The sequence below is a fragment of the Eptatretus burgeri genome, chromosome 3 (assembly GCF_056783735.1).
Source record: "Eptatretus burgeri isolate ZD-2024b chromosome 3, Ebu_testis_v1, whole genome shotgun sequence".
Lineage (NCBI taxonomy): Eukaryota > Metazoa > Chordata > Myxini > Myxiniformes > Myxinidae > Eptatretus > Eptatretus burgeri.
The window spans coordinates 24,639,025-24,665,912 of record NC_140963.1 but is presented as its reverse complement, the minus strand read 5'-3'; the positions used below and the strand labels follow the sequence as shown (position 1 = coordinate 24,665,912).

Sequence of the window (26,888 nt, the reverse complement as noted above, 5' to 3'; positions counted from 1 at the left end):
ACCTTCCTCATTCTCCCAATGAACACCTGCAGTCTCCCAGTAAACATAATGCTCAGCCAACATATCGACGGGAGTAATGGTGAAAGTTCAACGAAGATGCATGTGGCCCAATGCTCCTCGGAATCCGGATCGAAAATCCCGGCGGGAAACACGTCACGAAATGTTGATTTTCAAGTGATGAAAATACCAAGTCTGGAAAATTTGAAAGTTTGTCTGTGATGGTTCCACCAAGACGCAGCTAATGTTCCTCGAATTCTGGGTCGAATACAAAGGCCTGTGAAGTAAGAAAGTTTGTCTGGTCGATGCGCGTAATCTGTGTTCACCAAGTTTGGAACCACTGAAGAAACGAGGGAAAATGAAGAGAACAAAAGGAAGCCAAAAGAACCAAGCAGCAGTTCTACTTCTTAAAGCTTCACCATCCCACGTGGGTCCTCACTCTCATGAGATTGTTCTTCTTCCTTTTAAATCCATTTCTTGCCTCGTAGAGAAAAGCACTCAGGGTTGTTTGGTTGTTCATAGTTTTAAACCACGCTCCGCTATCCAGCATTTTCTAGCATAGCGTCAACATGTAAGGAACAAGCTTGGTGGATTAATTCTGCCTGCACAAGATGTTCATGTCGAAAATGATGCATGTTAAAAGATAGTCACCACTACAAGTCCCTCGTCTATCCTCCCCTTTTCTGTGCACGAACAATGATGCCGGCTAGAAATTTGGCTTTGGGCAGTGTCTTCCTCTTGAACACGACATATGAGAGCAGCTTTCCACGCAAGCTTATTTGAGGTGGGTGCTCCTTTATTGCACTCGAGCTATTGCAAATAATTCTTCTTTTCATGGGAGACCAGGTGTTCTTACTCTTTTGCATTTAATGGCGTTTTCAGAGCCGCGAGCCTCTATATACGCCAAGCAGCTCAACTCCGGGTGTCTCCGGGCATTACCATTTAATTTCCGCACACGGTTAATAAAATGCTGAACAAACTCTAAACCTGAACCGATTTTCAAAATTTAAATGGCAGAATTGAGCTTAACAGCAGTTCCGACTGCGAGAAGTGTTCATTTGGAATATCATTGAAATTCAGCATTGATCGTTTTTAAGACTGATTTTTAGCTCGCCTGTTCGAAGAACAGAGAGCTATAGCGATACCCCGGGCGTGAGTGTGAAAATGTTAAAGTTTTTGGTGCAGGTTATTTCCTTTCTAATGTTTTTATCTACCATACTATTTTTTACTAATTACAATATACAAATACATATATTGCTTTAAAATTATTTGGATCAGACTTCACTGCAATGCTTTATAAAAAAATATTATTGGACTCGTCTTTTAAAAACGAAAAACGATAAATGTATAAACAGGCGAGCATTGGGTGGCTTTGACACCACTCTGGTTTTTTTCTATACCCATGTATTAACCACACCCCCAACTTTTACCTTTTTTGCTGATAAAAAAGTGTGGTTTATACACCAGAAAATATGGTGATTTTAGCATCAAGAGGACAAAGGTCAGCAATCATGTCAGGTAAAAATGTTATCGAGGTATGAATTTGAACTAAACGGTGTGCATATACCATGATATATATGTACAGATTAGGTCTTGAGGTTTCAGGTCAAAGTTAGAGTAAGCAAAGACTTAATGTGGGCGGAGGCATATCAGTCAACGTCACAATGTCGAAGTACTTCTTTCTGTCTTTGACATCACAAATGCAACCTGCATTCATAATGTGCCGCATTACTTTTGCTGGATTAAAAAAAAAACTTTTGCTTAAGTTTTTGACTCAACTGGCTTTGATGCTGATGACACCAGTAAGTGTGAAGCAGCACTGTCAGAACCCAGTGTCGACATAAACGTTTGTAAATCCATTTGAAAATCTGACACCACCCCATTTTGCAGTGCCTATTTTGGGCAGTGTTCCATGGTAATGCCCTGTGGAGGTCTCTTTCTCTTTACAAACTTTTGTTGTTGACACTTTGATTGTACGTGCATGCCTTTGTAACTCCGTTGCATCAGTCTTTTAACGATATCCTCAATTTGGTGTTATGTCAAGGAACGGTAAAATAAACTGGACAAAAAAAAATCATGGATGATTAGCATCACGAGGTGGATAATAAGGCAATGAAGGCAAGTCACCATCATGTTGGGTTGTTACCCATGTTCTCATCCGTCAATATCGTTTTGTTTAAGATTTTGGAACTTGGTTATGCAGTTGCGGCAAAGTTTTCGCACAATAAACGTCCATGAACTGGTGGCAATGGAAACCAACAATTTCATCGTGAGAACAAGGAAATAAAATATGGGATGCAGGTTCAAGAATATGGTTTGTTCTCTTGAATTTCAGAGATGCCTCATACAAATTATCCATTAATGTTCCTGAGATTCACCTTGTCTTACAGACCCATTGATTCAATATATTCTCTCAATTTTAAAAAGTGTATTTATGCCATTGTTTATATTGTGTCCACATGTTAATGACAGCAACTTCCTGGTTTGCTTTACTCTTTTTTTTTTTTTTTTTTTTTCTGAGTGATTTTAACTTAATTCCATTGAGTTGATGCAACTACATTCCTCCATTGCTGGCCTTATTTGTCAAACAACAGCATTATAAATGCATCATTATTATTATTATTATTATTATATTCCTGGTGTTGGCTTAATCATTAGGGTAGTAGGCTTGGGATCCTAGGGTCCTCAGTTCAAATCCTGTTTAGCTGTTGAATTTATACCAGGTTGGGTTGACCCAGCCTGTCATCCTTCTGAGGTTGGCAAAATGAGTACCATCTTGCTGGGATGATTGAGCCATTTGACTATCCTGTGTCAGAGTGACCTGTTCAGGATTGTGCCCAATGGCCCAGGAGACTGCTTTGACAGCACCAATGCTCTGCACAGAGTATGGTCCCAATGGATGGATGGATTATTATCCCGCTCCCCGGAGGGAGGGAGCAGGATATTGTAATCGTCCGGTTTGTTTGTCTGTCTGTCTGTTAGCAACTTTACGGCAAATCGGCTTTATCAAACACTATCAACTTTTATCCACAGGTGGGCAATGAACCTTGGACGACCCCATTAACTTTTGGGTCCAATTGGATCAAAGGTCAAGGTCAAGGTCAAGGTCACGAAAAGATCAAAATCGTTTTTCGCTCATAACTTCATCAAAAATTGTTTAATTGACTTCAAACTAAGACTAAAATATTCCTTATTCTATTCCTTATAATCAACATTCAGGTTAAGGATGTATCAAATTTAAATTTCATCCCCAAAATAACTTTATGCCTTAAATGGGCGGGATTTGTTGTGCCTGGCACCACTTGTTATTATTGTTATTATTAAAATATTTGGCTCAGAAATGTACTAATAGTGTGCATGCACTCATTGCAGATAGGGAGTCTGTTTTGGCATAGCACTTTGACATCCGTCTGCATGCTATTGTGTTACAGTAAGTAAAATGCTACTTTGAATACAGAATAATTATACTTATTTATCTTTGAAAATTCCTCAATGCCACTGAAGATCATTAAAATATTGAGGGTTGTTGCTGAAAACCCTGATAAGGGAAAGGTCACTCAGTGAAACATTGAATCTGCCAATTGTAACCTACTTTACTGAACATTTTTGGCAGACATTTCCAATGCCTATTTATACCTTGTGGTTCTCTACCTCCTCACCTCTGATATTGGTCACCTTTAATTCTCCTGATACATCTAGTCTTCCCTCTCCCTGCCTTTATGACCATTTGTCCCTCCTTAGTCCTACATTATGTATTCAGGAAACTCATACCATACATATTCCCCATATCTAAGCTTACATCTCACCTCGGTCTTTTATATTGCTCTTCTCTCATCTCACTTTCTCAGTGGTCTAATAATGCATGTTCTGAATTAACCTCATCACCTCCCCCCCCCCCCACCATGCCCACCCCTCATTTACCTCCTGAGAAAAGCCCCACCAGCGTGATGTTATTTTACACGTCTGTCCTAGATTAAAAAGAAAATTCTGGTGATGTGTGTTTTAATGAAACCGTCCCATTATCATCAAACCCTCACCACTCTTTCCACCCCTTTACTCGCTCCTTTTGAAACAGCCAGGGAATCCAAACAGCCAGCAGCCATGGTAATGATTTACACCTTCATGCCAGAGGCATAAATTGTCAACATTGCCACAGGTGAACACCCACTCAACACTTTCAACTTTTACAAAGGATTAATTTCATCCAGACAATTTTTAAAGCATAAATAAGTCTCCAATTTATCTACAATTGGTTTTCTGATGTTACCAATGCTGAACCCGCATTTATCGACTAATAAATAACACAAAATTTTGAAGGTCTGACCACAATGTGATTGAGAAAAAAAAATTTGTAACGCAGACCAAATTCCACAAAGTGTGTATATTTTGTGATTATATGCAAGGCATTCAGAAGTTATTAAAGAGAGAACAATTACAGCTAACAAGACTTGTCTCTAACTCAAGCAAGATATTGATTTCAAAATTACTCAGATAATCAAACTTTTAGCAGATTCATAAGAAAACTCAATATTAGTTGTAATTGTTTGAATTTTGAGGATAAATTAGCAATAAAGAGACATTTGTTACAGTCATAATCAGGTCGTTATATTTTGATACGGCATTCTGTATGTTATAAACACAAATGCCTAAAATAAAGATTAAGGACAAAGGACTGTATAAATATAACAAACGGTTTGAAATTTATCAAATAAGATGCTTTACAAAGCAAATCATGACATTACAATTTGGATTTTTTTTTAAATAAAGCAAAATAAGTTTGTTAATCTTTCAAATTATTTCTTAAGAAATGTGTCCGAGTTGCAATTCTAGTTTTATAAATATTGGGATTCCACCAAATTTAGGAAAGCACTATTCAATTCAGCATCCATTCATAAATATTCTGGATTAATTCGGGCATCTAATAGTTGTTGGTTCAGAATGTGGAAAGAGTTGTCTTCTCAAAATATTTATTAGTACCCCGAAACATTACTTATCAACCGAGAGAAGAGATGCAGTCCCTCAAACCTTTTGACCCCTTCATCAGTCATGACCTCTGCTGTGAAGACCATGTATCAAAGCTGTCCTCCAAAACCAGTCGAAGACTAGGTATCCTCTGTTGTGCCAAGTCTTTCCTTTGAAAATCTGAACTTCTGACAGCCAATATGACCTTTGTCTCTCCTGGGTGCTGCAGAATCCAAAGCTCTAAACGTCATTGGCATCTCCCACGAAGAAGCTACTCTCTTATTGCAGACATGTTGATAGCCTCTCCTTTTTCTTCCAACTCTCTTGTGGTGTATTTCCCTCTCCTCTTTCAGCCTTCAAATACACGTCATCTCTCAAACACATACACTACTGGTCAAAAGTTTCAGGACACTCCCATCTTTCTAGTTTTTACTGAAATTTAAGCAGTTCAAGTCCAGTGAATAACCTGAAATGGTACAAAGCTAAGCGGTAAACTGCCAGAGGTTAAAAAAAAGTTTAGGTTACCAAAAACTGAAAAATAATGTAAATTTCAGAGTTGTTAAAAAAGGCCCTTTTCAGGTAACAAGTAATGGGTTAGCAACTGCAGCTGTTCTGCAGCAATGGAAGTAAATTAAGCCTTGAAAGTTGATGCAAATAATTCTGACAGGTGTGCCAACTTTTGTTGATTAGTTACAAACCCTCTGCCTGGACAGAAGCAGTGTTGGAACAGACTGTGTTGCCACACCCACTGAAGCATTATTTGGACAATATTGCATGCAGGAAGTAGTATATGGCTATCATAATGGCGAGAAAAAGACAATTAACAAAGGAAGATCGACAGACCATAATAACCCTTAAAAGTGGAGGTCTTTCCATTGGAAAAATTGCAAAGTAAGCCAAAGTGTCAGTGAGTACAGTTTCCTACACCATCAAAAGGCACTTGGAAACTGGAGGAAACACTGACAGGAAGAGGTCTGGCAGACCCAAAGCCACAACACAATCGGAAGACAGGTTTCTGAGAGTCAACAGCTTGCGTGATAGGCGGCTCACAGGACAGCAGCTTCAAGCACAGATTAACACTGGTCAAAGTAAGGAAGTCTCAGTTTCAACTGTGAAGAGAAGACTTCGAGCTGCAGGTTTGACAGGTCGAGTGGCTGGAAGAAAGCCATTGCAAAGATAGCAAAATAAGAAAAAGAGGCTTGCCTGAGCCATGAAGCACCGCCAGTGGATTACTGAAACTGGAAGAGGGTATTATGGACAGAGGAATCAAAATTTGAAATCTTCGGTTTATCACGCATGGTTTTTGTATGCCGTCGAGGAGGCAAAATGATGGTTCCTCAGTGTGTGACACCAACTATCAAACATGGAGGAGGAAGCGTGATGATCTGGGGCTCTTTTTCTGGATCCAGAGTCAGCGACTTGCACAGAGTGACTGGCACCCTGAACCAAAAGGTTCAGCATTTTGTTTTGTTTTCTTTTTTATAACACACATTTTGCAACGCCATGCAATACCCTCTGGTATACACCTACTTGGTCAGGGGTTCATCCTACAGCATGATTACGACCCAAAATGTACCTCCAGGCTATGTCACAACTTCCTTAGAAGAAAAGAACAAGACAGTAGCAGCAATGCCAACCCTCCCGATTTCATCGGGAGGCTTCCGAAAATTCACCCAAACTCCCGCCCTTACGATCACTATCCTTATCCTCCCGAAATTTTGATATTTTTGCACTGTTCACTAATCAGAATGTACTAGTATGAGAATTGAATGAAAAGCATCGTCTGCTACGTATAGCATGTGGTAACTCCATAACGTTCGCTGCTACCAAATTGTACGTAAAAAATTGCAAATTCAAATGAGGAGCAGCGAAACATTGGGTCTGGATCTCGCTTATGCGATCATGCACTGAGATTTAGTGCATGCGGTATGTGTGCAATACAGTGCATGCGGTATGTATGCATAGTGTATATGCATGCGATACGCTCACTGCATGCAGCTGGGCCCCGTACCAGCCCGGCGGTCGGGACCACCGTGCGGTGTTTAATTTAACAGCCGCTAGAGTTCTACGAGTCGCGCTGCAGCTGTGGAACATCGACTTCGAAGTTACCGATGCTTCAAGCCCTCGATGTTGATTACGAAATGGCAGAAAAGAAGCTTACGAAGACCAAGAAATGGTCTCAGAAGTACAAGACCGAATACAGTCTCCAATACCCGTGTATTCGAAAGTCTGAAAGAGGAATTCATCATGCGTATTGTACAGTATGCAGCGTTGATATTTCAGTTGAGCACGGAGGTCGCGATGATATTCGGAAGCACGTTGGAAGCAAACGGCACACAGACATTGCAAAGGAGAGATCTTCGAGCACGAGTACCGGTACACTTCTGAATTATTTCACCAAACAAGGGACAAGCGAGGAAGAGGATGTTACCCGAGCGGAACTTCTCTTTAGTGGATTTATTGTGGAACATAACTTGCCCATATCAGTCTCAGATCATGCTGGACCTCTATTTCAAAAGATGTTTCCAGATTCAAAAGTTGCTTCAAAGTATGGATGTGCAAGAACAAAAACTTGCAAGATGTGCAAGATGTGCAAGAACAAAAAAAAAAAAAAAAAAAAAAAAAAAAAAAAAAAAAGAACAAGAACAAAGAAGAAAAAAAGAACACTGGTCAACAATTTTTTACTTTCTGAATGTTGTCTAGATTTCTACAAGTGAATTAGGGTATTCTGGCACTGCTGAATCAGGAAATGGCATCCGTTTCTCTCCATCAGGTCAGGTTTTTTGTGCTAAGTTGATTTGAAAAAATCAGATCTTGTGACAAAATCAATTACATTTTTGTGGCATTATCAGCTGATTTTTGTCAACACATATCATCCTAAACATGTTTTTAAGAAAAAAAAATGTTTTGCCAACAACATTTATTGATTACATGATAGAAACATCGATTACTGTCATCTGAATGGTGGGCATTGATAAAGGTAAGTACAAGTAAATTGCATGTTGCGTCACCACTGTTCAAACTTCAGGGCTTGAACTTCCGTTTCTTCGAACTCCTGGAATGTTCAGCGGCTGGGAGGTCTCTCTTCAGATTCCAACAGTAGTCAGCCATCATGACTGCGTCCCAGCGACCCTGATACCTGGTCTCCATCTCCTTCATGTCCTGATGGAATCTCTCCCCCTGCTCGTCACTCATTGAACCCAGGTTCTCAGGAAACCGGTTCATATGTGAAAAATAGGTAGTGCATCTTGATGCTCATGTTGCAGCCCAGGTTTCTGAAAGCAGTCAGCATGTTGTTGACAAGTTCTGCGTAGTTTCTGGCCTTATTGTTGCCAAGAAAGTTCTTCACTACCAAAACAAATGTCTTCCACGCTTCCAGTTCCACTTCGTTCATTGAGTTTTTGAACTCTGGATCTCTGATGAGCTGACGGATCTGAGAACCATCAAAGATGCCAGCTTTCAACTTCTCCATGGTCAATCCTGGAAAAGCCTGGCACAAGTAAGTGAAGCAGTCACCATCTTTGTCCAGAGCCTTGGTGAACTGCTTGATTAAGCCGAGCTTGATGTGCAGCGGTGGGAAGAGTATTCTGTCTCTGTCCACCAGAGGGTCGTTGATGACGTTCCTTTCTTTGCATGGCACCAATTCCTCCCGCACAGGCCAGTCCTTCTTCGTGTAATGCTGAGCACGGTCCCTACTATCCCACATGCACAGAAAACATGGGTACTTGGTGAAGCCAGACTGTTGTCCCAACAAAAAGTTCACCATCTTCAGGTCAACACAAATAAACCACTTATGCTGATCATAACCAATTTTCTCCAGCACGTACTTCACCGCTTCATACTTCTCCTTCAGTGTAGTCGAGTGAGCGATGGGTACAGAGGCAAACTGGTTGCCGTTGTGTAGCAGAACACATTTCAGTGATCGCTTGCTGCTGTCAATGAACAGTCTCCAATATTTGGGTTCGTACTGTGGCACTCCAAGCTTGAGCAGAAGCGCATGTCATAAATTAGCATGTAGGTATTGTACATTCTTCAGAGTTCGTTATTTCAAGAAATACAACTTTTTTGTATCACATTATTACAAAATCTGCCCCATTAACTTTAGTTTTGATCCACGAACTTTATGCTTTGCCTCACCAATTTTTGGAAGATTTTGAGGTTTTATGACTTCAAACTGATCCCTTTTCGACATAATCACCTAGAACTATCGTACCTGAATACTTCTTGTCATTAAAATAATTATTTCCAATTAAAACAATTATTTGACATGACATTTTACCCCCACCAACTTCTTCTAAAATGCTCCACACATGCGTACATGTGAACAAAAATGTAAAAAACGACATGTGGCCATATCTCAAAAACTTGACCTGATTGAACAAAACTAATGTGAGTTTTGGATTCAGCGCATCAGATTCGTCCTAAATCAGCTTAAAAAATGCAGACAACAAATTTGTTGTTGACCAGTGTAATTGGTGAGTTGTCAAATGTTACTGCTTCATCTATTGCCGATATTGCTAGACTAGCTCCATTTAGCCTAGCTACAGACGGTAGCAATGACAGTGGTGAGGCCCAGCTATATCCTGTCCTGATTTCGTACTATGACAACAGTGCTGGGATTGTGAAGCAAGGTTTGCTAAGTTTGCCTGCGTGCAAACAAGATTCCACTGGAGAAAACATTTTCAAACTGCTTGATCATGAGTTCAGTGACAGGAAAATTCCGTGGGGAAATTGTGTTTCCTTTTGTGCTGATAATGCCTCTGTCATGGTGGGCAAGCACAAAGGATCCGCTGCTTATATCCACAAACAAAATCCAGAGTGCTACATCATGGGATGCCCTTGCCATATGATGCACAATACGGCCAAGAAGGTGGCTCAGGCCTTACCCATTGAATTAGATGACTTTCTCATCGATATTTACGACTACTTGGACAAAAGTAGTAAACGCGTCAAAGGAGTGAAAGCACTGCAAGAACTCTGTGATGCCCCGACACACAAGATTCTGAAGCATGTCGCAACAAGGTGGCTGTCCCTTGGTCAGTGCCTAGACAGGCTGATTGAACAGTGGGAGCCACTTCGCCTCTTCTTCAAAGAAGAAGTACGAAGAAAAATGCAACCAACTGTAGCCAAGACTCTAACAACGAGCAAGAAGGACGGCACTGTATCTACTGCCAGTACTGGCACTGCAGGATCAAGCACTAGTGGAGCAGCATTCACCACTACCACTGCAGTATCTGCTGCGAAGAAGACAGCAGGGACAGCACCAAAACCAATGCTGAGAGCAGGTAGCATCACCGGCCCTTCATCACGTTCATCTACAAAGCAGATCCCTTCAGAGTCGAGAAAGACTGTGATAGTCCCATCTACAGGCAAAGAAGGACCCAAGTTAAGTTCTGCTTTTGCCAAATCACTTGATAGAAGCTCAGCAAAACCTTCGAATCAGAGGTCTTCTTCCTTGGCTGCACCTACCTCAAGCTCTCTCCTCAAACGTAAAATTGGATCTGGTACTACTAGTCTGGACCTCTTGTGCTGGCAGTAAACGCAAGTGTGTTCGCCCTGCGTCTAAGTGTACTACGCGTTCTACAACTAAAAGCGCATCTTCCTCAAACACTGTGCAGGAATCTAGAGAAAAAACGTGTCAACAGGATGTTCTTGTCTCCACAAACAAAACTCTATTGTTTCTTCCTTCGATATGCTAACAAGCTTTTTGAGAAGGGGAATCTTCTGCTCCAAAGAGACGAACCCTGTATTCATCTCCTGCACGGAGAATTGAATGGTCTTCTGAAAGATATCTTCGTACGGTTTTTGAAACCATCGGTGTCATCGGTTGCTCTGGTAAATGTACCCTTCTCTGACAGAAATCATCAGAAGAATGATGAGGACCTCATGATTGGGAACGATGCCAAACTGAATATAAGGGAACAAAGGAGTCTCAAGAAATCCACCTTCACTCTGAGTGAGTCAGACATCCAAGGTTTCTTCAGTGCAGTTCGCTCATATTATGTGAAAGCCTGCAATTACATCTTCAAAACCTGGCCGCTAGATGATGAATTAGCCAAGCATGCTCAGGTGCTGGATGTTAAGCTACACCAAGAAGTGGGGTTTGACTGTGTGGAGTTTTTCATCAAGAAATTCCCCTGTCTGTTCAGTGGCGGTGATAGTGACATAGACAGTCTTGAGAGTGAATTCGCTCACTACCAGGCAGACGCCTCCATAGCTACAATTGCTACTGAGACAGTGAGAGTGGATGAGCAGTGGCATCGGATTTCACAGCTCACAGATCCCTGCACTGGTGCCAAGAAGTATCCTAATTTGAGCAAAGTGATGAAGGGAATCTTGGTCATTCCTCATTCGAACGCATCATGTGAGCGGGCACTCAGTCTTGTACGGAAGAATCATACTGAATTTCGTCCCAATTTGAGTGTCAAAACCCTGGAAGCTCTCTTAATTGAAAAACTAGCTCATAACACCCCTTGCTACCAGAGAGAATACAGCAAAGACATAATCAGAAGGGCTAAAAGAGCCACACAGCTGTCACTCAGCAAAGCTGCCATGGAAAAAGCAAGCAGCAGTAGTACCAGCCAGTAAGGTAAGAAAAATATTGCTTCTTTTGTGCTTTTTGTTAATCTTTGATTGTCCCCTAACTTACTAATATTAACATACATGTAACATTAAAAAGTGCACAATTTTCCCCTTTTTTTTGTTCAAAAAGTGGGAATTCTTAACATGTTAAATGCTCCAAAATAGGGCTCAGAGGGCACTAGAGAGCGTCTAGAACCCCAGAGCTTCCAGGGCCCTAAGGCGGGCCCTGGACCCCGCCGCAAGGGTCGAGCGCTCCGCGCTCGAGATGTGCGCTTCGCGCACATTATTTGGTGTCGGTTGAAAATCCTCCCTAATTCTGATTTCCAAAAGTTGGCATCTCTGCAGTAGGCTTCAAATCATGGAATGGCCAGCACAGTCTCCAGACCTAAACCCCATCGAGCTGGTTTGGGATGAACTGGACAGAAGGTGAAAGCAAAGCAACCTACAAGTGCAACACATTTGTGGGAATTTCTGCAACAGTGTTGGGAAGAACTTTCCGAACAATATTTGATTTCCATTGTGGAAAGAATGCCACGAGTATGTTCGGCTGGTATATCTGCAAAAGGTGGCTACTTTGATGAGTCAAAAATTTAGATTTAATTTTGTTCAACAAAACGATTCCATGATTTCTTTTTTTATCTGCAATTGTTTATTTGTTCTATGCTTTAATTTCAGAGTACATTGAAACATTAAACTGCTTAAATATCAGTAAAAACTGGAAAAATGGGGGTGTTCCAAAACTTTTGATCGGTAGTGTATATCCGTCTATTAATCCCCTCCTTATTTTAACTATTTAATATTTTAACAAGTTAATTGAATGGATCAAGTCCTTCTTCTTGTTCTTCTTCTTCTTGTTCTTCTTCTTCTTCTTCTTCTTGTTGTTGTTGTTGTTGTTCTTGTTGTTCTTGTTGTTGTTGTTGTTCTTGTTGTTCTTGTTGTTCTTGTTGTTCTTGTTGTTCTTGTTGTTCTTGTTCTTGTTCTTGTTCTTGTTCTTCTTGTTCTTGTTCTTCTTGTTCTTGTTCTTCTTGTTCTTGTTCTTCTTGTTCTTGTTCTTCTTGTTCTTGTTCTTCTTGTTCTTGTTCTTCTTGTTCTTGTTCTTCTTGTTCTTGTTCTTCTTGTTCTTGTTCTTCTTGTTCTTGTTCTTCTTGTTCTTCTTCTTCTTGTTCTTGTTCTTCTTGTTCTTGTTCTTCTTATTCTTATTCTTCTTATTATTCTTATTCTTCTTGTTCTTGTTCTTCTTGTTCTTGTTCTTCTTGTTCTTGTTCTTCTTGTTCTTATTCTTCTTGTTCTTGTTCTTCTTGTTCTTGTTCTTCTTGTTCTTGTTCTTCTTGTTCTTGTTCTTCTTGTTCTTGTTCTTCTTGTTCTTGTTCTTCTTGTTCTTGTTCTTCTTGTTCTTGTTCTTCTTGTTCTTGTTCTTCTTGTTCTTGTTCTTCTTGTTCTTCTTGTTCTTGTTCTTGTTCTTCTTGTTCTTGTTCTTCTTGTTCTTGTTCTTCTTGTTCTTGTTCTTCTTGTTCTTGTTCTTCTTGTTCTTGTTCTTCTTGTTCTTGTTCTTCTTGTTCTTGTTCTTCTTGTTCTTGTTCTTCTTGTTCTTGTTCTTCTTGTTCTTGTTCTTCTTGTTCTTGTTCTTCTTGTTCTTGTTTTTCTTGTTCTTGTTCTTCTTGTTCTTGTTCTTCTTGTTCTTGTTCTTCTTGTTCTTGTTCTTCTTGTTCTTGTTCTTCTTGTTCTTGTTCTTCTTGTTCTTGTTCTTCTTGTTCTTGTTCTTCTTGTTCTTGTTCTTCTTGTTCTTGTTCTTGTTCTTCTTGTTCTTGTTCTTCTTGTTCTTGTTCTTCTTGTTCTTGTTCTTGTTCTTCTTGTTCTTGTTCTTCTTGTTCTTGTTCTTCTTGTTCTTGTTCTTCTTGTTCTTGTTCTTCTTGTTCTTGTTCTTCTTGTTCTTGTTCTTCTTGTTCTTGTTCTTGTTCTTCTTCTTGTTCTTCTTCTTGTTCTTCTTCTTGTTCTTCTTGTTCTTGTTCTTGTTCTTCTTCTTCTTCTTCTTCTTCTTCTTCTTCTTCTTGTTCTTCTTCTTCTTCTTGTTCTTGTTCTTCTTCTTGTTCTTGTTCTTCTTCTTGTTCTTCTTCTTCTTCTTGTTCTTCTTCTTGTTCTTCTTCTTCTTCCTCTTCCTCTTCCTCTTCCTCTTCCTCTTCCTCTTCCTCTTCCTCTTCCTCTTCCTCTTCCTCTTCCTCTTCCTCTTCCTCTTCCTCTTCCTCTTCCTCTTCCTCTTCCTCTTCTTCCTCTTCCTCTTCTTCCTCTTCCTCTTCCTCTTCTTCCTCTTCCTCTTCCTCTTCCTCTTCCTCTTCCTCTTCCTCTTCCTCTTCCTCTTCCTCTTCCTCTTCTTCCTCTTCCTCTTCCTCTTCTTCCTCTTCCTCTTCCTCTTCTTCCTCTTCCTCTTCTTCCTCTTCCTCTTCCTCTTCTTCCTCTTCCTCCTCCTCCCGTTAGGGGTCGCCACAGCGGATCATCCGTATGATCCGCATTGTAATTTGGCTCATGTTTTACGCCGGATGCCCTTCCTGACGCAACCCTGGTCGCCGAATGGATCAACATCTTACTTTATTTAAACAATCCAGATAGATTAGCTCTTTATAAATTTGATATTATCTTTCTTTATACGAATTTCCATCAGATGATGTGAAAATATGGTTCTGTTGTTCAAACGTGGTTCATTGCCTCCACCACCAAAGGTGAAGGAGGTTATGTTTTCACCCCTCTCTCTGTGTTTATTTGTTTGTTTGTGTGCAGGGTATCTCAAAAAGTTGTGGACGGATCCGGATGAAATTTTGTAGGCAGGTTTGGTGTGTGACAAGGACAAACTGATGAAATTTTGGTGAAGATCCCAATCCAGATCCGACTACGAGAATTTTTACAGTGATTCTTCACCATTGAGTGATAGGGCCAAAAACGATATTATAGCATGATATTTCAAAAATGTATTGGGCCAGATATGTTCTCGTGAATCAGGCATTACTGGGTGGAGGTACGCGCTCTACTGAGTGCCCTTCTTGTTTTTTTTATCTGCTTTGATAGCCATCTCTTTATTCTTCACGATACTTTTCCTCAATCTTGAATCTATGAGTACTTGTCACAACTTAAAGCCTGGTGTTGGCCTAACGGTTAGGATGGCTGGCTTAAGATCTCAGTATCCTGAGTTTGAGCCCCTGTCGTGCCATTACATAATTCCAGGTGGGTTGACTCAGCCTGTCATCCTTCCGAGGTTAGCAAAATGCGTACCAGCTTTTTTGGGAACAGTGCCATTGAAGGACCCTGCGTTGAAGTGGTGACCCATGCAGGATTGTTCCCCGAGCCAAGGAAAAACGGCTTTATCAGCCCTCTGCATCTGAAGACATGAATGTCATGGTTCTTCTTCCTCTTCTTCTTTTGTCATAAGTTATTGTGACATGGCTTTGGGTGTTTTATTTCAGTTATTCCAGAAAATATAATCGCCTTATGTGTTGAATATCTTTTTATTTTCTGGAAGAACTTTTAAAGGTGCTCTTTTTACTGATTAATTTTTTTTTTGTTTTAATTATAATAAAAGTTGTTGTGAGGATCTCCAATTTAGACATACTAGTACGTACCCGTAAAAAAAAATAATAGTAATAAAAAAAATATTCAAACCGCGAGCAAGAAGCAACAACCACACAGGCCGTTCCTTCGCTTTTGCGTGCGTGGCCTGGAAGTTCGCATATCGCAGTTACGATTATTCGCAATTGAGTTTTAATGGCCAATTACTCAATTAGCGCCAACGTATTTTGCCTTTTCGCAATGTCGTCGCAAGGAAAAACACAAAGAGAAGAGAAAAAAAATTACTTCCTGGTTCAGAGCATACCAGCTCACTCTGATGTTACCGAAATTTATACACCATCTAACATGAAAACGATCACAACTTGGGGCATTGTGTTTATCTATAAATGCGCATAAGAAATCGAGAAATTATTACAATACACGAAGTCATCATTATCCGGAAGTCCGTATGTTGTAACCCATAATGGGGAACGCGTCTGAGGATCTCTTCCCCCATCGGCCACTCCTACCCAGAAACGTGTCCTGTCATTGGTTTGGTAAATAAATGCCCATAACTTGGGAACCACTTGTCCGATTAATATCAAACCTTGAAACTCAGGTCCCCAGCAATATACCTGGCAAGTTTCAATTAGATCGGACCAGTGGTTGTCGAGAAACAGTGGTCACAGACACAGACACACACAGACACACACACACACAGACAGACACACACACAGACACAGACACACACACACACAGACACACACACACAGACGCACGCACACGCACACACACGCACACACACGCACACACATATACAGACACACACACAGACACACACACAGACACACACACACAGACGCACGCACACACACGCACACACATACACACACAGAGATTGCTGGAATTATAGACATATGAGGAAATATATGTTAATCAAGTTTTGGTGATGCAGTTGTGCTAAACAAATATGTCCTTGGTTTATCACTCAGCACAGTCAAACTGTGTTGATTTGACATTATTCTCAACAATACTTATTTTGTGAGTTTATGTTTACATCATGATGAGGAACAGAATTCCAAAATATGACAAAACAATCAATTTAGAATAGTCAATTTCTTGTGGGAAGCCACATGGGGGCGCAATGCATGCTCAGGGTTGATGAGGTCATGCAATCCTGGTTTGGTGATGTGATGATATAATTATATCCCTTAAATTGTGGAATATAGTTACACTCAGGGTTCTTTAACAGAGTCATACATACATGACAATAAGAGACAGAGATGCATGAATAGAACCTGGGAGATTAGGACATCAAGACAGGCCGACAAACTTTTATAGTGGAGAGACATTTAAACATACGAGCCATCCCAAAGATCCTGTCGTGCTTTGTTGTAGCTTTTAAAGTTAAAAAAAAATGTGCTGAATGAAGTACACATCCTGCGTATTCCTTTATTGTTGTAAATGATTACTTCTGGTAAATTTCAGGTTTCTCACATTATGGTTGTTTCAAGTATTAACATTGGACATCTCTGATGCCTCTGTATTTATACCAAGCTTTTCTCTCTTCCTTTTTCACAGGCTCCTCGCACATTCCAGAGTTGGTATTGCATTTTATGATGAGTTGGTATTGCACTTGCATTTATGAGCAAAGTCATGGAATGCATCATCTTTCCTCTTTTCAAATCTAACTTCTGACCATCAGTTTGAATTTTAACTCCGTAAATGTTACTGCTTCTCTCTCAGCAATGTTTAGAGGCAATATATCTCAAACAAGAGATCAGGGTCATCTCCACGGATATATCTTTGCCATTTGACACAATGGCATCCTGAAAGTGTGAGCAAATGCTCTGTGCCAGTGGCATTTTTGGCCACATTCATACCTGGCTTTCTGACTTCCTCCAATCATGCAATCAACGTGGAACCCTCTCCTCTTCCAGTGGAGACTGGAGTTGTGCAGGGCAGTCTTTGGGGCCCAGTATTGTTCCTCATCGACATCAACCTCTCCAAATGCTCTGAAAAACCCTCTTGTCCTTTTTGCAAATGACTCCACATTGTACCGTTCAGTGTCCCATTACATTGGCAGACAGACAGCAGATGCATTACTCTCTGCTGATCTATTATTGATTTGTTGCTGGTATGACAAATGGGATGTGTTTTTCAATCCTCACAGATCTCATCGTCTCCGAAAGGATTGTCAAACGAACCCACCTATTTCCTTCGTCATCCACTACAAGAGGTCCAATCTTCTCTCTTCAACTTCTCGGTCTCACCATCAGCCAAGACCTCTCCTGGGCCAACTAAAGATCTCTCCTTGTCTGACCAACCTCTGCTGGGCTGAATTGATTCTTTATGACAATGAGAAACAATCTAACAATTTTGAGTTTACTGTTCTCACAATCTTTGGTAATATGTAACTTTTCAGTGTTTGGTCTGAAGAGATAAATACATACTCGCATCTGTGTTGTTTACACTGTAGTTCATTATTTGGAGTTTAATTCCCATGGAATATGGTTGTTTTAGTTGTGGTTCATTGTCGAAGCATGAAAACATCATCGTCTTGCCGTGCACATTCAGCTCGCCGTCTGATCTGCTAACACTTGGTGAACACGATAAATATCTCGCAGCACCTTTATAAGACGGAGAACAGATTTTGTTCCGATACCCTGGATGAATTTCTCGCTCCTGATTCTGTGGCTGGAAACCAAAATTCAGAGTGGAAAGAAAGGTCAACAGAACCTCCAGCATTGCACTCACATTAAGCTTGGAGATGATGGCAAGCATGCTGGGAAGAGTTTGCTTTTCTTCATGAAAGGAAGTGTTCTCTGGAATGTCTTTTGCTCAGATGGGGGCCTGCTCCTGCTGAGAATTTCATCTCTTGTTGATGAGAGTTGTTCTCTGGTGGGACCTCACTTTCCATTGGAAATCTTGTGATGAGTGAATTTCACACATTCCCCAGCGGAACTCCAAGGTGATCAGCTTCTGGTATGATGGAACAATGTGGAAAGGAATTTAAAAAGTTGCCCCTATAACTCCATCGCAAGGATTGGCTCTGAAGGCGTGGTTAGTCGAGCTTGGGTGCAAAGTGGTGTTTAAAACAATGTGTTGGGGGGGGGGGAGGGGGGTGGACAAATCTATCCGTGGTACCATGGGGCCCTGGCCTGTGCGTGCTGCCTGCTTTTCTTATGTCATCCGGCACACTGTCTGGAACCCACCATCATGGGAAATGCATTATTTGGTTGTGCCACCCATTGTATATCCAATTAGTTGTACAAAAATACATGGTAACAGAACAAAGAGAATACAGAAGAAACTGGTATGGCTCCAGGGATGACCTCTTGCTGAACAAAGCATTCCGACAAAACGTGTTCGGAAAAATACAAGGGCTCCAAACCGCGACAGTTTCCCACACTTATGGATTATCCACCATATGGAACAGTATATAATTGACCCAATTTACATTATAGAAGACAATTAAATTATCGAATAAAATGCTCATACCTCATCATTGAAATCCCAGATATGAATATACGAGGTATCTTCCATCGTGATGGTCTTTCTCCTGTACTGCTCTGCCGATCGAGCTTTGTACCCCCCTGAATGAAAGTAAAATGATGAGCAAGCAATGAAAACAAGTAAAAGTGGCCAAGAACATAGACATTACCAAACCTCCAACAACAGAAAGTGCGATGTACACACACAACCGCTGTAAATGGATGACCTGATTCTTTTTTTTAATGCAAGATAATGAAACAAATAACAAAGCAAGCAAAATCGGTTAATCAATATTCCCCAAACAAAGGGGGATAGAACGGCCTGGTGTTGGCTTCGCAGTTCGGGTGGCTGGCTTGGGATCTTACGGTCCTGTCGCTTCGTCGGTTACGGTCCAAATCTGTCCATAATTTTTTGAGATATCCTACACACAGACAAACAAATAGACAGGGGTGAAAACATAACCTCCATCCACCTTTGGTGGTGGAGGTAGTCAATGTAATTGGAGAAAAATATGGAATTCTCTGATGACATAGTTTCTTGGCATGGGTGGGAGGAGGGGAGTAGGAAGTGCGGATGAACCCCATGAACTACCTACAGCACCGGTGGCACCATGGATTAGTCCATATGGTTAAGAAGCGAGCAATGATGAACTACGTAAGATAGTTACAGTAACGTTGATGGCAAATCCACAACGAAAGGATAATCACTTTGATTGCAATTGGTCTGAGGTGTCCTGCAAAGGCAGGATAATTATTGTGGACATGACCTTTATCAAGAGCAGTGCATATCACATAATATTACATGAAATGTTCAGAAGGAATTTGGTAATGCTGAAAAAGTGTACAGATACGGACACATAACGTCTTGAGGAAGTGCTGAGTGAAAACCGTACAGTGTATTTTCTGTGTACGTACTGGACGATACGCCAAGTACGAAGCAGCATGCAAAATGTGAACCTTTGTCACAATGTGATCTTTCCTTTCAAGCTGATTGGACTTGCAGTTCCGAGAGGAATTTCAACTCGATGAGCACACTGAATTTCCTGGAGCAGATTTTCATAGAAGTCCAACAATGTTTGTTTGCCGACATTTTCTTGGGAACTGGGCCTTCCCTTCTCATCAGACACTGTACAATGTCTGATTTGATGTTGAAGTATCTTATTGCACTGGATTTGGTAATGTGCACCGGATTTAAGCAAATGGAGAGTGTGTAATGTGACAGTTTATTGAATTACGTCACAAGGAAGCTTTTATTTCCTGAACTTTTCGTGACTGTGTGCTTGCATGTGCACAGGTGTGTGTGCTTATTTTATTTTGTATTATATATTTGTGCATCTCATTTTTTTTTTAGCTCGATTGTTCGAAGAACAGGGAGCTATGGCGATACCCCCGGCGTGAGCGTGAGCGTCGGCGTGAAAATGTTAAAGTTTTTGGTGCAAGTTATTTTTTCCTTTCTAATGTTTTTATCTGCCACACCATTTTTTATATGCCCGATATATATATATATATATATATATATATATATATATATATATATATATATATATATATATATATATATATATATATATATATATATATCGGGGCGTATTATGTGATGCCGGTCGTCCGTCCATCCATCCGTCTGTCCGTTTCTGTCCGCACTCTCACTCCCAAAGTTTTCAACTTTCACGTTTCATATTTGGTACATAGGTACAGACTAGAGCCGTTGTGTCACAACATACGTTCATCATCTAAAGTGGTTGCCATGGCAACCAGGATGCTGTTTTCCATGTAGTAGCAAAATTCTGTTTTTTACCTTCTTGTTCGGGCGTATATTGTGCTCACTTGCGCTCTTGTTACTGATTACAATATACAAATACATATATTGCTTTAAAATTATTTGGAACAGACTTCACTGCAATGCTTAATAAAATATTAATTATTAGACTAGTCTATTTAAAACGATAAATGTATAAACAGGCGAGCATTGGCTGGTTTTGACACCAACTCTGGTTTATTCACTTGCACCTCCTTTAGAGTCCAGCAAACCAATGCCAGTGGCTGGAGAGGACGGGGGCCCGGCAGTGCCAGGAGCAGATGGCGCTGCAGCAAATGACCAGCAGTTGCAGAATGAACTTCTTCAGCTCAAACAGCAACATCAACTGCAGCAGCAGCTGCTGCTTGATGATTTTCGACAAAAACAGGAACAGCTTGCACGTCAGCATCATGCGCAGCTGCATCAATACCTACAGGTCTGAGCTCAAGCGTTTACCTGAAATACAGTGGTAAAGTTGTATTCAAACTACATCCTGAAAAGTTTCTCTTATTGCCACAATACTTAAATTGAAAAACTTTCTTTTTACTTTTTGATTGCCTTTTAGGAAACTATTTTTTCAACCACAGAAGAAAGACTCGAACAGCACTCGGTAGAGCGCATATCTCCACGAGGCAAAACAGTTTACGTTTTTGTATCCCAATGATAGGCCGGATCTACATCTGGACCTTAACCAAAATCGAATCGGCTTGTTCTTGTCACCTCCCCAACTCATCCACCAAGTTTTATCATAACCAGTCCACAACATTTTGAGATATAATGCTATATATCATTTTGGCCCGATCTCTCAATGGTGAAGAATCGCTAAAACAAAACTCAAGTATCTGGATGCGGATCTGGGTCTTCACTGAAGTCTAATCAATTGGGACTTGCCACGCAACCAACCTATCCACCCAGTTTCACCGCAATGTGTCCATAACATTTTGCGATATCCTGCTCACAGACAAACAAATAAGGGTGAAAATATAATGTTACATTTTGTGGGGAGGGGGCAGATACCACTTCAGAACAGTTAGAAATGTACATCTTACTGTGGTCCGTGTTCGGGTAATCAATCCCGATGTATTAAGCAGGAAATGTTAACTTAAGGATTGTCCTGTTTAAATGCACATCATACAACGAATGATGCGTTAGTGTTTAACGAAAGGAATCGGACGTGGAGCCTTCTGTGACACCCCGGGTGGGGCCCGTGTGAGGTCTTGGCAAATAGAGAATGAGGAGTTTTAAAGGAAGGGTGTCCTCGGAAGAGAGAGTGGGAGCGGAGGGGGGGTAAGGGGGAGAGAGCTTGCATCGCATCGCGAGGGGTGGCGTTGTCCAGATAGTGAGGGAGGAGTCTTGGGGCTCTCGGGTTTGGTGCCCTCTGACGTGACAATGGAGAACCACCTCACCGAGGAACGCTTTTGCCTGCCTGTTCCTGTTTGTGCCTGCTTCGTCATTGCCTGTTGGTTCCTGCCCATGTTCCTTCATCGTTCCTACTCGCCTGTTCTTCGTCCTACCCATGTGCCTATTTCACTGTCCCTGCTCGCCTGTTCATCATCTTGCCTTCCTGGTTTGTCGTGCTGCTTCGTAGCCATTGCCCATCGACAAACACCAAGCTACGGCCTCACCCGGTTTCTTGTTTCCCTCCCGTCTGTGCTCGAGTCTGGTGTGGAGACACGTTTGATATTATTCTCTTGTAAATAATTATTTATGCATTGGATCCATGTTCTTCTCTCCCCCCCAATCCCACCATCGTACCTTCCGTTGGGTTCTATCTTACTAGGTGATTTGTGGTCGAGAAATAAGCCCCATTAAATCAGAGCGAAGGTTCTCACCTGCTTCTTCAGTTCCCGCACGTGCGAGCTGCCTCCATTTAGTTTGAAAGCAGTAAAAAAATATTGTTTCGATTCATCATGGGATTAACACCTCCCGCCGCAACTTGGTTGATATTAATTGACCCGTTAATGCTGCAGTAACTTCCGTCCACCTTCGGTGGCAGAGGTAATAAAGGAGGAAGCTAAAATCCCACCTTCTTCCAATGGCAAAATAGTGCAAATGAATGTGTAGGAGTTAGTTTTAAACTGCACTATATCAACAAACTTATGAGCACAGTAAGAGAGTATCCCAGCTTATTAATATACAACCCATTGTTCATTAGACAGGAGGGTTCAGTTGGTGCACCATTGGCAAGGAGCACATCTTCGACACCGTCATGAACACTTTTTGGCAAAATTGTAAATATCAGGAGTAGTATTATGACATTTCATGCTTAAGATTACCGTGGCCTAATCTATCAATAATTGGGCCTTCCTTTCCTGTTTTGAGTTATATTTCTGATTGAAGGCATGGCCCACAGTTCAAATGGGAAGGCACAATGTGATGGAAATGTTTTGTGAAGCTTTCGTACTCGCGAACAATTTCACTATGAAGTACCCGTACACTCAGTTGTATATTCAAGATGCCAAGAGGTAAAAAGCTGGTTTTCCTACTTCTGTCGCATGTCTTTATGTAGCACAAGTGCCGCTTTGTTATATGGAACAATATGTAGCATGCCAATTAGGAGGGCTCCTTTCATGTCTTGATGTGCTATTCCATGATTTTTGGTGAATATAGTGGATATAAAAGGACGAAGAGGCACTCAAACCTTTCAGACAGTTAATAGGCACAAATGTTCCAAAAATTAGACATTATGTGACTCGTATTCAATGTATTTGTTGGTAAACTGTCTGGACGACCACCATCCCTTGGCGTTTCTTCATCTGAGAATAAAGCAACAGAATGGCGAAGAAAGACCGTATTCTTCAGGTTAGCCTCTACAACATGATAATCTTATAATTGGTACAAGTGAGGTATCAATGTAGGTGCTGTGCGAAGTTATATTGTCTGTGAATAATGCGTGTACGCAGGAGGCAAAAATAAACTTGGCAGGTGTTAATTAAAACTGTAAATTTATCGGTTGAAAACACCTCCGTTCCTTGCTGATCTATCAATGTAGGTGCTGTTGCTATTCCGTTCCTTATGACTTGCACGTATGAGGTATGCACAATTGCAAAACAACAATGTTGAGTGAAGAGTGTTCTTCATTGTTACGGTGTGCATGTCATCTTTGTAGTTGCTTTTTTTTATGATCTTGCCAATGTGATGTGCGGGCCTCGCTCCTGTGCTGTTCGCAAAATGGGTGCACTCTGGCCAATATCTTTCAGCAAGAGCAGGCAACCATTGTGTTAGCGGATATCTCGAACAGCTCATTGGAGTCAGAATAGGTCCTGGAGGATTGGAGAGTGGCAAATATAACACCGTTATTAAATTCAAACAAATTAAAGGAAGTCAGCATGGATTTATTAAAGGGAGGTCATGTTTCACAACTTTATTGGAGTTCTGCGAAACAGTTTCTGATTTGATTGATGAGATAAGGGCAGTGGATGTAGTATATCTAGACTCGATATCTAGATTTTCAGAGAGCATTTAATGGGGTACCACATACTGGATGATGTTGTTCACTAAAGTGAGGGCTTCTGGAATGGCTGGTAGAGAATAGCCAACAGGATTGTAAACTAGATAGATTATATGAAGCAAAAAAATGTTTGTGAATGAGAGGATATCCAGCTGGGAGGATGGAACTAGTGGTGTACCTCAGGCACCAGTTTGAGATCCATTGCTTTTCATGATGTAGAGTGTAGACAGTGGGATTAAGAGTAGGCTTTCCATGTTGGCAAATGATGCTAAGCTTGGAGGTGCGGTAGACAGCATTGATGGTAGTGATCAGATTCAGGAAAGTCGAGATGCTTTCATGGATTGGACAAAAAATTGGTAGATACAGTTTAACACAAGAAAGGTAAGAACAATGAAAATAGTGATTACATGATGCAAGAGGCAGTGTTGGAGCATGCCACAGAAGAGAAGGATCTGGGGGTGGTAAATGGTAATCGATACGGCAGTTAAGCACACAACACAGTGCCAAGCAGCCATATGTAAGGCTAATCAGGTTTTATGTTTTATTTGTAGGGGGATAAATTAAGAATCAAAAGAAGGAGTATTAATGCTGTATAGGAATTCAGTGAGGTCTAGTCTAGAATATTGTGTGCAGTTTTGGTCACCACATCTGAGGAAGGACATCATTGCCAGAGAGAGGGGTCAGCGCAGGGCTACTCGATTGATTCCGGGCCGAGCTAGACTCAGCTATGAGGAGCGGCTGAAGGAGGCATGGCTTTACACGTTAGAAAGGAGGTGATTATGAGGTGATATGATGGAGATGTTTGAGTTAACAAAGGGTACAGACAAAACAAGTCCAGAAGAGCTTTTTCAGCAGAATTGGCAGTGACAGGTCCAGGCACCATAGCCTGAGAGTTAGGACTGTAATAAGGCAGGGTTCTTAAAGTCAGAGAGTGTAGTTAATTCATTTAATGGTTTCCCTCGATATATACGAGTATAGTGGTTGCAGAAATAATAAATTGTTTTAACTTGGAATTCGATCGGTACCTGGAAGCATTGGAGATAGATGGGTACGTGGATATTGGCAGGACTTGTAGGTAGATGGGTGATGTTATACGTGTGTAGTGATTGTGATGTCTGTCGAAGGGTGTGTGTGTGTGGTCGGTCTTTGTGCATTCCTAACTGTACAACTGTCTTCATCCCTCACCTACAGTCATGGTCAAAAATATTGGCGCCCTTGCACTTTTTTCAAACAATGCACCATTTCTTCCAGAAAATTGTTGAAATTAATAAATCTTTTGGTATCCACAATACGCATTTCTTTGGTTTGCAGTGGAACAAAACAAAAAAAGCTTACACGAACACCGACAACAAACATTTATTTATCTATAGTCTATACAGTTAATAAAAGGAGCTGAGTTTTTCCTTCGGTAATGCTTTAGGGCCCTGTCACACCTTGACGTCTTAGCCAGCGTATGGCAACGTATAAAAATGTATGCAAAACGCTGGCGTAAGTTGAACTATTGATGTTTTTTTTTTCAGTTTTGGGCGTTTTCATAACGAGTTGGACTATGCATAACGTATTAGTAACGTACACAGAACGTTTCGATAACTTATAGATAACTTCTACCAATGAATGCTTAGCGTGTTGTCGGCGTTCACAACGTATGCCCAACAATAGTCGAACTTATGCATAGCGCGGCAGCGTATCACCAACAATCACGTGGCATAGCCTATTAATAGGCTGCCGCTCGACGATTTAAATCATAACTGCACTCAAAATCGAAGTGTCAACATCACCGTCATGCCAAAAAAAAACAAAAAAACATGGAGTCTGGAACACTGATGGGTTCCTCTTGTGAAGCCCATTCGTATATACCAATTCCCCTAAACGCTGCCAATACGCCATTATACGGTAGCTGTAAGTTAGAAACACGTTCAGTAAGTGCTGTGGTCGTCCGGAAGACGTCAAATACATCTACATACGTCAATATGCGTTGGAGATATGTTACACATCGGTTCAAAGCACGTTACTCATAGGTTAGAAGGAAGCCATTCAGCCCATCATGCCTGTGCTGCACCAACCCCATGATCATCTCCCATCAACACACAAGCTACCTACCACATGCATACAAGCCATGGTCTCTATACCCCTCTTTCTGCAATGCATACAGATACCTACCCAATCCCATTTATGCTTATCCACCCCCTCCACTGCTTCTGCCTTTACAGGGAGACCATTGCATGCATTAACCACTCACTGACTGAAAGGCCACTGCCTTAAAACTTTCCTAACTCTCATCTTCTTTTCCCTAAAGCTATTGCCCCTGATCCCAACATTGTCCACTCTGTTGAAAAACACCACTTCACCTGTATTGTCCACACCATTCATTATCTTAAACATCTCCATCAGATCCCCTCACAATATCCTCCTTTCCAATGTATAAAGTCCTGTATCCTTCAAATGTTCCCCCTCACGAGCCCAGGAATCAATGGAGTATCTCTATCCTCTACCCAGTCTTTGGCAGCTATATCCTTCATCAGATGTGGTGAACAAAACTGTCCACAATTTCTAGACGAGGCCTCACTAAATTCCTATCCAGTGTTAAAACTACCTCTTTTGCTTTATAATTTATCCCCTTACGCATACAACCTCAAACCCTGTTAGCTTTAACTATTGTTGCTTGGGCACTCTCTTTTCTGCTTAACCCCCCGCCCCCCTATGTATTAGCACCGTCAGATCGTTCTCCTGTGTGACACGTTCCAAGAGTTGCATTATTCTAAAGAGTTTCTGCTGCCATACAGCAAAGACAATCATCCATTTACTTGGTTAAAAAGTTAATAATCATTTTCTTGGAACCAAAATTTGTTCGTCTAGTTGCATTTTCTTGCCTTTTTTAAAAGCCCCTGTTTCAGGGATTGAGTAAGAAGACGCTGTTTAATCTCGTGGCTCCAATCGTAGCATTTATTATTCTAACACAGCAATAACCCTTTACAAGGACATGGGAGAAGCACACGACAGGAAATATAGTATTACTTTTCGAAGAAATATATAAAATATTTCAAAGTACATGGCAGGAGCAAACAGACAA

At 41.0% G+C, this 26,888-nt stretch overlaps 1 protein-coding gene across 3 annotated transcripts in view; it reads left to right on the top strand.

Moving 5' to 3' along the window:
* LOC147029563 (histone deacetylase 9-like) overlaps window positions 1-26,888 on the top strand; it is a 560,396-nt gene that overhangs the window by 132,627 nt on the left and 400,881 nt on the right. For all 3 annotated transcript variants that reach the window (XM_085872715.1, XM_085872718.1, XM_085872716.1), the window contains one exon: window positions 20,589-20,803. In XM_085872715.1, the coding sequence (XP_085728841.1) occupies window positions 20,589-20,803 (215 nt within the window). The remainder of the gene's footprint in view (window positions 1-20,588; window positions 20,804-26,888) is intronic.